The following is a 13,455-nucleotide window of genomic DNA, read 5'->3' as shown; positions in this document are numbered from 1 at the left end:
CATGAAGCATATTCGAGATGTAATTATGCATACATATGATAGTTATTGCTTTCTTTGCAATTCGAAATTAAATTAGACGGAATTTGTACCATTTGATAAGGCACCATGATTATAAAAAATTGATTTACAGGACTTAATAATATTCTATTGATATCCTAATTGAATTTCTGAAACAATGTTATCATTTTAGTGTGATAATTTTCAAAACGACACAAATTTTACTAACAATTATATTCCTCGTTGATATTTATTTATTACAGACAAAAATGAAGGTTGAAGTTGATTCCTTTTCCGGTGCTAAGATCTACCCAGGTAGAGGTACTCTATTTATCCGTGGTGACTCCAAGATTTTCAGATTCCAAAACTCTAAGTCTTCCTCTCTATTCAAGCAAAGAAAGAACCCAAGAAGAGTTGCTTGGACTGTTCTTTACAGAAGACACCACAAGAAAGGTATCACTGAAGAAGTTTCCAAGAAGAGATCTAGAAAGACCGTCAAGGCCCAAAGAGCCATTGTTGGTGCTTCTCTAGACTTGATCAAGGAAAGAAGATCCATCAAGCCAGAAGTTAGAAGAGCCAAGAGAGATCAAAAGAAGTCTGCTGACAAGGAAAAGAAGTCTGCTGACAAGGCTGCTAGAAAGCTAGAAAAGGCTAAGCAAGCTGGTACTCAAGGTTCTAAGATGTCCAAGCAACAAGCTAAGGGTGCTTTCCAAAAGGTCGCTGCCACTTCCCGTTAAGTCATTTTAATATGAAAACTATTCCATATCAATTTTATTTTCTTCTCTATTAATCTGATGGATAACACAATTCATGTTCCTTAAATGTTTGAAAGAACATTGATGAAATTGTATAGATATATTTTCTATATAGATGCTGTGATTTCATTTACATATATAAAAAAATATAAACCACCAATAAAATATAATATTATAATTTAAAGTCAGAATGAGTATATAGAACTAAAGAACTGCTAAAATGCTCTTATAGCATTGTAGTATTACTGATCGAAAAGTTCCATTTTCGGATTTGTTAAGCGAAATGACAGTCCTCGACAAAATTAAACGATAGAGGGGTGTTATATCATCACTAAAAATGGCAGAAAACAATTCACAATATGATATACGCTTTAACAAAATGCTAGAGTGATAATTCTTTACAGTGAAAAGTTTCGTTGAAGTGGGAAATACTGTTTCAATATAATATTATAACAGTGGAAATTCATTGAGAAACGCTACGTTACATAACAAATTCTTTATAGAACCTACGGTCAGAGTTCAACATGCTTCGTTTAGGTAGAATCCCGATTGTGGGCTATAAACCATTGATTTCAGTTATACAAACAACTAAAACACTAAAATTCCCAACAATTACAAGATCAATTAGTCAATCTTGTAAAAGACTTGCTACGGCTCCAATTCAACAACAAGCCAAGAACGTTAAAGCAGAGACAGGCATTAAAAAACTAATGAAAAAGTATGGTTATTCTGCATTAGTTGTATATATTGGTGTCACCTTTATCAGTTTGCCATTATGTTTCTTTACTGTACACTCCATGGGTGCTGAAAAGATCAGTATTTACATGAACAGGGGTAAACAATTATTTGGATATGGTGAAGTAAATGATGAAGCAGTTATCGAGAAGTTAAAGCAAAAGAAGTTGGAATTGGAAAAACAAAGAGAAAGTGGAACACACACTAAATGGGGTGAATTTAAACAAAGCACTTTACTAGCTGAGTTTCTGATTGCATATGGTTTACACAAAAGTTTAGTATTCGTTAGGATACCGGTGACTGCAGCAGTAACACCTACAATGGCTAGACTATTTCAACGTTGGGGGTTCAGGAGACTTGCTGGAGGGGCAAACATTATAAAAAATGACAGAATTATTCCAAAAGTTGGTCCAAATGGAGAGTTACCAAGACAAAATCCATCTAGCTCAAGAAAATGGTTTAACGGGTTGATGTAACTCAAGATAATGTTATATCGTTGTATATATTTATAAAATATAAGTTTAATGAAAGCAACATTTTTAATTTTTTTAATTTTAGTAGAAACTTAGATAGTCAAACGACAATTATAACACAATATAAACAAAAAGAGAAGCTGTTGCCAGGTGTTCAAAGAAATTATTGGACCAGAACAGAACCACCATAACCAAAGTTAAAAGATGAATCTTAAAATATTGATATTTTCAGTCGTTAAAGGTTATTAACATACCAAATAAGTCAAGATTATATACAATCGATACCCCATTCTCAATGAAAAAAAAAATGAAGATGACCATATATTCCCATTAATGTCATCTCATGAATGCATTAACGAACATACAATCTAGTCTCAAAATAATGAACAAGAATAATTAATAATGTATAGTATTTCTAGCATGATCATTTTCAGAAATACCTAGACTTAAAAGCATAAATATTATTAATTCGATGTTATAATTTATTATGCGTTAAGAGGTAAAATTCAGTGATGCATTATACATGCGAATAATTGTAGCTTCTAACCTCACTAGAACACCATTAAGCTACAATTTTTGACTTCGACCGGACTTCCTTTCTAATTTATCATCGAATTAGCTGCAAAATAGTTAATACTTCAAACAAAGAGTTAAAACTATGCAAGGCTATTTCTGTGCCATCTGATAACACTTATCTCGAGAAGCCGACTCTGCCCTTTGTCTCTCTATCCCTCTCTAAACAAAGCAAAATCTGCTTAAAACAAAAAAAATAAGTAAAAACACGAGATAATTAAACAAAGACAGACAAACGACAGACAAGACTTAAATGATTATTATCATAAATAAAAAATAATACAACAGATAAAATAACAATAACGATAATACGTACATGAAATTAACCTTCTTGTACGTATTGTCGTTATCCGAATTATATGGACTATTTCTTTGGCTAATTGTTATCATCCGCTCATCGATACCTGATACATACTTTACTCTCAAATATTTTCTATATTCATATTTACATTCCTATCGTCTCAATCATTATTGTCTGATCGATGTATTTTGATCATTACAATAGATTAATTTGGAATATTTTTTTCTATCTTTTATAGAACGTATTGTATAGAGTCTTTCCTTTTTCTATTATTTTCAATGACCATAATATATGAATTAGGTTTCTTTACTTCTTTCAATTGTTTGAAGTGCTTCTAGTTTTCTATTTTATTTCTTGTATAGAATAAATCAAGTCGTTTACCAGGTACTTAATACGTAGCCAATGACCTAGAGTTATGGTAATAATAATGAGACAATGTGATTGTTTGTAACTAATCAGACTCAATTGTTTCATTACCTTATAATAACGTTGATATATATATAAATAAGAATAATTCCTAAAACTATTTTTGATAATAAAAGTTATTCTAAGTATATTTCAAAAGATTTATAAACTTCCTCTCTCCTTTTCCAATTCTTTTAGGTTCATCGATTTGTCCAAGTCAATTACCTTACCCTTTTATATGACATCACCTTTTACCGACTATTGCATCTATTGTGATCAGCTAATTTCTACTAATGAAAATGTTTTGTATTACACACGTACAAGTTCTGAAATCGAGAAGTTTCATAAACAATTGTATTGCTCAGAGAAATGTAAATTTAGTGATGAACATATGAAATTAGCACCCTTTAAGAATCAAGAAATCGATAAAGAATACCAAAATATGGATAGTTATAATAGAGTAGAAAATATTATAGAAATCGAAAATATTACTGAGAACAGTTCTATATTTGATAAGTACTCATACCGGAAAGATTTCAATATTGATTCCAGTGAGAGCCGAGGAGCTGACCTTGAAACCCTCCTAACATCCCCACTACTTGTACCATCCAACAAAATACCTGAATATACGAATAATAATAATAATAATAATAATAGTTCTCTAAGTTGTACCATCACAAATAAGGTCTTCTTTTCCGAACTAAAGTCGACTTATAGCTATATACATTTTGACGAGAGTCCTAGGATGACAAATTTTTTGAATGATGTATATGGTAGTATAAAAAATCAATCAGAATATATTGCTGAAAATAACTATTCCATATGGTTAAGTGAAATCAACGAATAAACAATATTATTTCAAATAACAATCTAATGAGATCATTCCATAATCAATTATGACTCCCTCAACTGCATAACAAATGAACAAATTATTTCAACTGGATTATCAATTGAAATGTTAATCAATGTTTTTTTATTTCTTTGAACCTTACTAAAATATTAATATTATATATTTGTATAATGTCGAACATCCATAGATATTTTAAAAATAACTACTTTTCCCTATTATACTTTCAAGTTTATTAGAGTTAGTACCCAGTTTACCACCCACACGTTGCATTGAGTCTTCCGTATACGACAGTCTATTTAATTGACAGTCTAGTTCGTCTGAAGTTTCTTGAGCAATATAACGTAACTTTCTTGATATATTTCCAACTTCATCTAGTGCTTTATTGATATAACAATCTATGTCATCTTCTGGTGACCTAAATTCAAATTTAACGTCATAACGTCTTGGGGTGTAATTAAGAAAGTCAGGGAGACTGGAATCGCCAAAATCGTTCTTTTGGTTAGCGTAATTTGTCAAACGCTTCTCAGATTTTAACGGTATATCTTTTATATCCAAGGCATTAGCTGACACATTCTCAAACTCGTTGAAGGTTGGTGTCATGTTATTTGTTGGTTTCAAACCTCGTAAATGCATGATATTATCACTTGCTCTTTTATTATATGCTTGCATCCTATCCAATTTATTGTCAACATCCCTTAAAACATCATGTTGACAATGAAGAACATCTAGTGCGTGAGTCCCAGAGGACTCTGCTTCGTATCCCATTTTTATCATATTTTTTAGTGACTGTAGAGAATTATTCTTTACAAGGCATACTTGTTTCAATTGTTGAAAGGAACTATCCGCACTTCCAAGGGGGCTTATCATTTTATACCTTTCATCTTCAAAGGAATTTTTATAGCGATCATAATAACAATTTTCCTTCGTTGAAGTCGAAACATCCTTATCATAGTTTATACCAACAATGGCATCCCCAAATTTAGATTTGTTCCGAATGCTTCCTCCTTTCTTAAGTTTAGCATGCAATGAAAATCTACTCTTAAAGCTTTGGTTATTCTCATTTTTCTTAACAAATAAGTTATCTTTGGTTTTAGATTTTGAAATTTTATGTATTTTAGCCTTTGCGTTCCTTCCACACTGAACCACATGCTCTTTAATTTTTGAATATGAAGGGTGATACCTCCGACTACCTATTTTACCTTGTTCCGAATATCTCGAATGTCTCATACGCATTACTGACACCTTGTTATAATCAAGTAAGGTTTATATTTTTGATAGCTTTTTCTTTTTTAGAAAAATATTAGCAATGTTTTATATTTTCAAATTATATAGCTGAGATTTCCTGTATTGTTGTCTCTTTAGGTAAATTTATTAGATTAACAATTATTCCTATTTGTTTAAAAGCAAGTATTATATGAAGACCTAGACTATAAAAGTTGACTCAAATATAACTAACATTTCATTTGTTAATCAAATGAGGAAGTGTCTGTATTCATTTTTTGTTATGCGTCGCCTCCTCATTACAGTGTGTCACAATTTCGAAATACATCGTCATTCATATCCCAAAGCCCATATAAAAAAATCAGAGGAAAAGAAATATTTCCATCTGTAATAGGGTTCAATAAAGCATATTATCAGATAGTAAAAATACTGAATATTTTTTATAATGCATTAGCAATAAATTATTTAAAAGTGTGAAGAATAATTGTTTTTAATAATCTTCAATTACATACTATAATTTTGCATATTTTTCACAAGCTTTGATACCAAAATGCTCATTTACCAGATGGTTTATAGCTACATTACCATATAAGTTGACAAATCTTCTTCTGACAATAATATTATTATGAGAATCTGGCTGTATGCTCACCAATACTTTTCTCCAATCCATTGTTTCTTGCCATGTCCGTGCTATACGTTCCTGTATCCTGTTAACATTTTCATTTGGATAGAGGACCCTGCTAATCGTAGACCTATCATTATAATGTGGTTCTGGAAGATCGTCAGGATGGTATACTCTATCATGGACAATTGCATCTGTTCTTAAGGAGGGATTTTTGATATACTCTTGTGTGGGCATTGGCGCCGTTAAAACCGATAATGCTGAAAGTATTGTTGACGCTTCCTTAGGAGCAACAAATTTCTCATCAGATATATTTTGGTTTCCACTTGGTGGAGTAGCATCACTTTCGGAATCTGACGATGTTTCAGTTATTTGTGCCCTCTCGAACTTTCTGTTCTTTCTTGTATGAATTAATGCTTGTGGCATTGCCCATTGTACGGCTGCTTTTTTATCTAAATCATCTTTTGGAATTTCACGAACAGATCCTTCTCTACTTGGGGTTACACTTGATATGTTGCTTTCAGGAGAGTCTAATTCAGTGTCCCGATTTTCAGTCGTTTCTGCCTGTATCATGCTCTTTCTCTGTATTTTTTTAACAGCATTCAAACTGTTCCAATCAAGATATAGTAGAGCTGCAGTTCTTAAAGGAACAATCCCATCATGTACCACATTTGCATACACGGTTCTATGTATGAATTGTTCAAAAATTTGACGGACAGGAGGCTGTGGTAAAAGTTCCATTATTAATTTTGAATTTTCTTGATTTTGATACTTCGGATCATCAATATAAAGTCCATCCTTAGATTGCAAAGGTGTATACCTTAAATTCAAGTCTCGACCTGTCAAACCAAGGGAACCCATATCCAGGGGTAATGAAATATATAATGGATAGTCACCAATAACACCGACGAATGGACTAGCTAACGTGATAAAATTTATCGGTTTCACACCTGTTACTGGGTCAAACAGATCTGGTCTCTTCATCGTAATATAATGCACAGCCATTGCTTGTGTTGGCCCACCTAACGAATGTCCAATAAAAGATATCTTATCAACTTTATACTTCGTATTCAATTCATCGATGATCTTCACAACATATTTACCTACTCTTCTACCAATATAATGTACCCCCCTTGCAGATTTCCCCATGTTATCCATACACCCTCTAATTATAATATTTGGGTTTATCGATTCATCCATACCCAATGTTATTTCTTCAATCTTATCCTTAACGTACAACATATCACACCCAACGTTAGAAAAAATACCATGTGTGATAATGACTAAATGAACAGGTTTGGTAGGATATTTAGGTGATAGATTCCATAGAGAGATTGTATCCCATTCCTCTACTTTAATGCCTTCGAGAGCATCGATCTTCCTTCCTCTACTCCTCATCCGGGTGGATCTTCTCGAGGTACCAACTTTGATAGTGTATTGTAATTTGGGAAATGTTAGCACAGCTAATTGAGATATAACATCAATAGTCCAAGAATAAGATGTTGTACCTTTTATGTTAGAATATTCGTTGAATAACAATGTCGATTTAAACTTTTCATTCGGTTTCAAATTCTCTACAAAGGGGATAATTTCTTTACCTGCAAATGGTTTATCCTCATTATAATTGTCAGGTCTAATATCACAGTAAAATGAATATGGACCTGTTATATAAACCGGATTCAATAAGGCATTTTCATTATTTTTGATCTTGATAAAGAGTTCATCAACATCCACATCTTGTTCAGATAATATAGCCTTATCAATAGTTATTTTATACCTCGAGATATCACCAACCCCCAGGTGTCTTGATTCACTTATCAACAATAAACCTTCTTTCGACGCAGGTTTTCTTGTCATTGCAGAGGGCATCTCTTTATTTTAATGAACTATTGAACACTGGCCTCAGTAGATTAATATTCAGTTTCAAAAAATTTATACTGATTAAACTAAGGTTTAATACAATATTGTATCACCTTTAGACAACGTAATGAATACAAATTTCCTGTTTAATAGGTGTGATTTGAAATCATATTTCTCTCTTACTTCCCAGATCTGTTAAAATTCGATGAGCCATTGCTTTGTTTTATTTTTCTCTCTCTTTTGCCCTGTAAGATCAATACTTTTTTGTGAAAACAGCATAGCCATTCACCATGAGAGCGATTGGGAAGGTCAAACAAAATAATACAAATACCGTCAATGAATGATGTCAAGGTTTAACTGATAATTCTGGATTGCAAAATACATTTCAATATGAGCACTGATACCAAAATGCTGCAAGGAATGTTGACTCGTTCTAGAATGCACAAGAGAAGGAGCGACACTTCTTTATGGAATTCTTGAAGTACAAGACTTCAACATAGTTTTTATGAATCTTCTAAATATACATAAATTTTAGTGAGTTAAAGATAGATATACAAGACCGCATCACAATGGTAAATAATAATATCCTTATACCTGTATAAAGCAAGCGTTCAATACCTCGTATATTTTATTACGTTTTGAAACAGTATGATGTTCAATATATGTAAATACGATATAAAGAAATAATATATATAAGGCTAAAAGAAATATCAAGTCAAACATCCATGGAAGAAAGTAATTTCCAACTTGATAAGTTAATAATGTAAACAATTCCATGTAGCAATCCAATGTAGATCTTTAAATGTTAACTTGGGTAATATTTCTGCAATCTTAGTTATGGTATAAATGAAAGTTACCCGAATTTGGAAATTTCGGTTAGTTAAGTATGATTAATATTGAAAGAAAACTAGTAAATAATTGTTTCATATACTAAAAAGGTACTAGGCAAGTAACAGACAGAAGGACGCTCTGATTAAAACTATAACAGGTATCAAGCTATTAAGATAGCACCTTTTACACTTAAAACTAATTTTTAATACATGTTGATATATAGTGATATTATTCTCTCAATCAAGATACATCATAATTTATAATATTTATTTACAAAAACTTTTGACCACTATTACAGAACTACAGATCTGAACTATTTCTAAGGTCTTTCAATTAATTTTTACACATATCTAAACAAAATGGATCAAACTCTGATACCTTATAGACTTGAAGATGTATTCTCTTCGTTCTATAAGATTGATACCATTCAAAAGATCAATTATGAACAGTACATACCCAAGAACCAGGATGAACGTTGGTCGATTCAAATGGAGCTGAAACTTCGAAAACAAGATCCCAAGTGTTTAGTTGCATTATTATCCAAAGAACTTTGGAGATTTAGTATGAATGATGATCCAATACCGCCTTTACCATCATTAGATAACAAAGAGACTCTGATACCGACAGTTGATTCAAACTCATCCGAAAATGATGAAAAATCTATCCTAACACCTGAAAAGACAGGTGATTTTAATGCAGATTATTCAAAACCAAATTTACCCCCATATTATGCATTATTTTTGAAAGCACTTAGGAAAAGCATCTACATCAATTTGGCATTAAACTCTAATAATACATTAGTTCAATTTGGTAATGCCTGCATTCCGTTGAACTTCGAGAACGAGGATAAACAGTTCCTGTTACAAATAGAACCACATTTATTTTCCAACAGTGATTTATCACTTACTATCTGTGCGAAAAACCTAGAGTTCTCACAATTAAAGGAAGAATCATTGAATGCAAATTATTTAAAGGCTCATGCAATATATATGGCTCCTTCTGGTATAAGGGCATATATTAAGACAACAGCAAAGCAAAAATATATAATACCTTCACCAGCTAACGCAGATATACTATTAGATACATTATATGTCTCACATGGCATAAACTTGAAAGGAAAGAAAAATATGAAATGGATCTCATTGATTCCACACCTAGGCCATTTAAATGGTCAAACACCCTCGATTGGTTCATATATGACACCCCCATCTGAAACCAGAAGCATCACATGGCCTTTGGATCTATGTATTGTTCAATCATCCTTTGATAATACTCCAAACAAAATAGACTCATCATCTTCTGACGATTTTCAGAACGCTATTGATATGATCGATGATTTCATTCAAATAAAACAGACCTCTGCTTATAGAACACCTGGAAGTTCTGGTGCATTGGGCACAAATCCCATGAGTACAGGCGGACCATACACGGAACAATTCCAACCTATTAATAAGAAATCAGTATCTAGTGTTAATGGAACAATAGGGTTATCCCCTTTAGGTGGTGCTCAAAGTACACTGAGAAATACTGGAATTCTTGATCCAAGTAATAATTTACTTTCAAATAGTCGAGGAATATCACCTCAATATTCTACAATAGAGAAACTCGCTCCCAATCCAACTGACGCCTTTACTGGAGAGTTTTCGACCACGCCAGTCAGTACTGAAAACAATAATCAACTATTTAATGACAGAAAACAAGATCCACGTATAAGTCACCTTGAAATGGATGCCGACAAACCAATGTTGATTATGGACGATGTTCTTGATAATGACAATGGTGATAATAAGGAATTATTTGGAGATGAAGATGAAGATATGTTAACTTCAACAAACAAGAAAATTGGACGTGCCTCACAAGATAGAAATATACCAAATAATCCAATAAGTGATGATGATGAAGACCTTTTTGGAGAAACTTCAGAAGATGATTCAAAACCCTTACTTTCCAAACTCACATCAGATGAAATTACGGAGGATATGTTCGGAATGTCAGATGATGAAGAAGGTAATAACAGGTCTTCTGTAAAAAAGACTTCTAAATCAAAGAATACCAGTAATGACTCTTTCCCGGAAATCAATGAAGCGTTCGAGACCCCCAAAAAGGAAAACATGAAAAGAAAATACCTTGACATACCAATAGATGAAATGACATTATCAAATAGTCCGCTGTATATGGATCCAGGTGCTCCACTTCCAGTAGAAACTCCTAGAGAAAGAAGGAAGAGCGTTTTTGCACCATTGACATTTAATCCTAAAATTGAAAATAACGTTGATAATAAATATAAAAATGGTGGTAAATTTTCCTTTTCGCCATCTCAGAAAGAAGAGACATTAAAGTTTGACGTATCCACTGGCGAAGTATCAAGTTCAGAAGAGGAAGATAGTGACTCCAGTTTAGAATCCTTTGATTATCCCAACATTAAGAACGATCTAAGGTCCTTAGATGGAAATATTACTGAGCAACAATATAACCAATTAACAAATCCGCAAGATACACTTCCAACAGGGTTGCTATCTGGTGTGTTCAATGGAACTTCTGAATTATACAGTAACAGAGAAGGATCAAACTCAATATGGCGTCTTCCACCAAGTGAAATTCCCCAAACTGATTCTCCTCTTAAATCAATTGAACCATCGATACCATCGCCACTAGAAGGCAGTAACCAATCTGATAATTTTGGGAAAATTTTAAATGTCGGAAATTTTAAAGAAAATGAATCTTCTGTAAGTAGGAATATATCAGATTCTACGAAACCATTTGCAAGCAGTAATTCTGAGTCTGGTAATGATTCATCTACATCTGAAAGCTCTACAACGATAAAACAACATACGTCCAGTAATATTCCGTTCCTGTTAAGACATATGCCATTATCTTCAATCCCTGATGTGTTTTTATTTAAAAATCCTACCGTCACAATAAACATCACTGATACCAATATCCTCAATCAATTATGTGAACAAATCGTATTCGATTATAATTTGCTAAAAAATTTTGGTCTACCGAATCACGACTACGAAGGTGTCAATATTGAACCTAATGGTCTAGTGAGGAAGACAATAAGTTCATTATTCAATAATTTTGAGCAAATAGCTGGTAACACGTTAATTAATAAAATATTTCCTATCAAAGAACCATTCGTATTTGTAAGAAAACAAGATGAATTAATCAAAGTAAGATCATGTGTCCAAGAATATGCCAAGTTTTTAAATTTTAAAGCTCCATTTGGAATCAAAAATTTCAAATTTTTATTATTAACCAATTCTTTTAAGAATGACTGCTTATCCTTTGTATCTACCTTATCTCAAACATACATTAGTCAGGAATTTGGATTTTGTGAGCTACTAAAACTAAGTGATGGAGATGCGAATGGTTTGATCAATGTTAAGGATTACGAAAAGACAAAACTTCTTTTATTGGCAGCTCAGATAGTATCGTACTGTTCTACGAACAAAAATTCTGGAAATGATGCCAACTTGATGATAATACTTCCTTTAGAGAGCACAAGTGTCAACGAATTTGTTATGAAGACCCAGATATTCCAATTAATCAGAAGTGAAGTTCGTTCGAAAATCCCAAATCTTGATCTCTATTTCAAACTTATCCCGATGGAAATGATCAAAAATCCATTAACATCTGTTGATTCTTATTATAATTTATGTGCTAGTATTTACAACATTTTACCATCTAAGAAAATTAAATATACTACAATTGCGCACAAATTACCTGACAAAGTCACTTTTAGAACAATGAAGGTACCACATGGGTCTGCAGTCATTCATTACGATGTTTATATACATTTGGCTTATTCAAGAAGTGTTGATAAACAATGGATATTTGCAGCTCTTTCAGATAGTGACGGCAGTGAGAACGTGATCAAATCATGGTTTGTCGGTGACTCTAGAGAAGCATTTGATAATGCATGCAATGAACTTTGGTCAATGGCTCTATCTTTGGCTAGTCATCAATACGGCAAAATTTGCCTTATCTTAACTAGGTTGGATGGCATTTTACCAGATGATGAATTAATGAATTGGAGGAAATTATCTGGCCGTAACGTTCATTTGGCTGTTGTTTGTGTCGATGATAGTGAAAAGATATCCTTCTTTGATGAAGATAAATTGTATCCTAGTTTCAAACCAATATTCAAAAATAATGACTTATCTCAGTGTGTGAACCAGAGAAAGATAAACGATTACGAAATTAGAAATCTAGATGAGAATATCCATGGTGTGATATTTGAACACCCTTTCCCTCTAGCCAATTCTCAACACAGATGTGCCATCAAGAGCGGTGCCCTAATCAAATTCAAGAGAAACTCAGGTAATTCTACGTGGAAGAAATTCGAAGTGAACTTATTAAACTGTCCACATTCAGATAGCACGAAATTATTGGAAACTATTCTTGAAGAATTTAGAAACTTGGCTGCATTGAACGTGTGGTTTGGTATTAGCAACGGCGAGAAATCTCATATTCCGTGGCATGTATTGGCAGTGAAAAAGATGATGAATGTCATGGTGCATACTAAGATAAAGATCGATCATAGTAGCAAATGAGATATATGAAACGGTCGAAACATTGATAGTTCTCCAAGATGCGGTTGGACTATTAAAACTCACTGACTTAAACGGCTGTTCTATATGCAACTTTTCTTTGTATTATAGATCGTCCAGGCAACAATTAACTAATCTACCTCATTTGAGAACTCAAAGGAAAGCTCGGGTTTGTTTTTTTGCGTTTATCGCTACGCCATCTCTCAGTGAACACCCCAGTCACCCCCGCCCCAAATAAAAAGATATTTATTACATTTAAAGAAAAAAAAGCCGTCGTGA

General features: G+C 32.8%; 6 protein-coding genes across 6 annotated transcripts; 4 read left to right on the top strand and 2 right to left on the bottom strand.

Moving 5' to 3' along the window:
- Window positions 1-266: 266 nt before the first annotated feature.
- Window positions 267-734, top strand: RPL24B (60S ribosomal protein eL24; the record flags this gene model as incomplete). Its single annotated transcript, XM_041550993.1, has 1 exon — window positions 267-734. One exon carries the CDS (start codon window positions 267-269, stop codon window positions 732-734), a length of 468 nt encoding a protein of 155 aa, XP_041406927.1.
- A 542-nt stretch (window positions 735-1,276) lies between these two features.
- NAT2 (Nat2p) lies at window positions 1,277-1,963 on the top strand (the record flags this gene model as incomplete). Its single annotated transcript, XM_041550992.1, has 1 exon — window positions 1,277-1,963. One exon carries the CDS (start codon window positions 1,277-1,279, stop codon window positions 1,961-1,963), a length of 687 nt encoding a protein of 228 aa, XP_041406926.1.
- Window positions 1,964-3,477: 1,514 nt separating this feature from the next.
- KABA2_05S07920 (uncharacterized protein) lies at window positions 3,478-4,086 on the top strand (the record flags this gene model as incomplete). The annotated part of the gene is made up of 1 exon (XM_041550991.1): window positions 3,478-4,086. One exon carries the CDS (start codon window positions 3,478-3,480, stop codon window positions 4,084-4,086), a length of 609 nt encoding a protein of 202 aa, XP_041406925.1.
- Window positions 4,087-4,281: 195 nt separating this feature from the next.
- KABA2_05S07898 (uncharacterized protein) lies at window positions 4,282-5,322 on the bottom strand (the record flags this gene model as incomplete). The annotated part of the gene is made up of 1 exon (XM_041550990.1): window positions 4,282-5,322. The coding sequence occupies one exon, from the start codon at window positions 5,320-5,322 to the stop codon at window positions 4,282-4,284; it is 1,041 nt and encodes a 346-aa protein (XP_041406924.1).
- Window positions 5,323-5,821: 499 nt separating this feature from the next.
- Window positions 5,822-7,801, bottom strand: KABA2_05S07876 (putative hydrolase; the record flags this gene model as incomplete). The annotated part of the gene is made up of 1 exon (XM_041550989.1): window positions 5,822-7,801. The coding sequence occupies one exon, from the start codon at window positions 7,799-7,801 to the stop codon at window positions 5,822-5,824; it is 1,980 nt and encodes a 659-aa protein (XP_041406923.1).
- Window positions 7,802-8,982: 1,181 nt separating this feature from the next.
- Window positions 8,983-13,179, top strand: SSN2 (Ssn2p; the record flags this gene model as incomplete). Its single annotated transcript, XM_041550988.1, has 1 exon — window positions 8,983-13,179. The coding sequence occupies one exon, from the start codon at window positions 8,983-8,985 to the stop codon at window positions 13,177-13,179; it is 4,197 nt and encodes a 1,398-aa protein (XP_041406922.1).
- Window positions 13,180-13,455: the final 276 nt, after the last annotated feature.

Source organism: Maudiozyma barnettii (genome assembly GCF_903064755.1).
Source record: "Maudiozyma barnettii strain CLIB 1767 genome assembly, contig: KABA2_05, whole genome shotgun sequence".
NCBI classification, from domain to species: Eukaryota; Fungi; Ascomycota; class Saccharomycetes; order Saccharomycetales; family Saccharomycetaceae; genus Maudiozyma; species Maudiozyma barnettii.
This window is presented reverse-complemented; position numbering and strand designations above follow the sequence as displayed.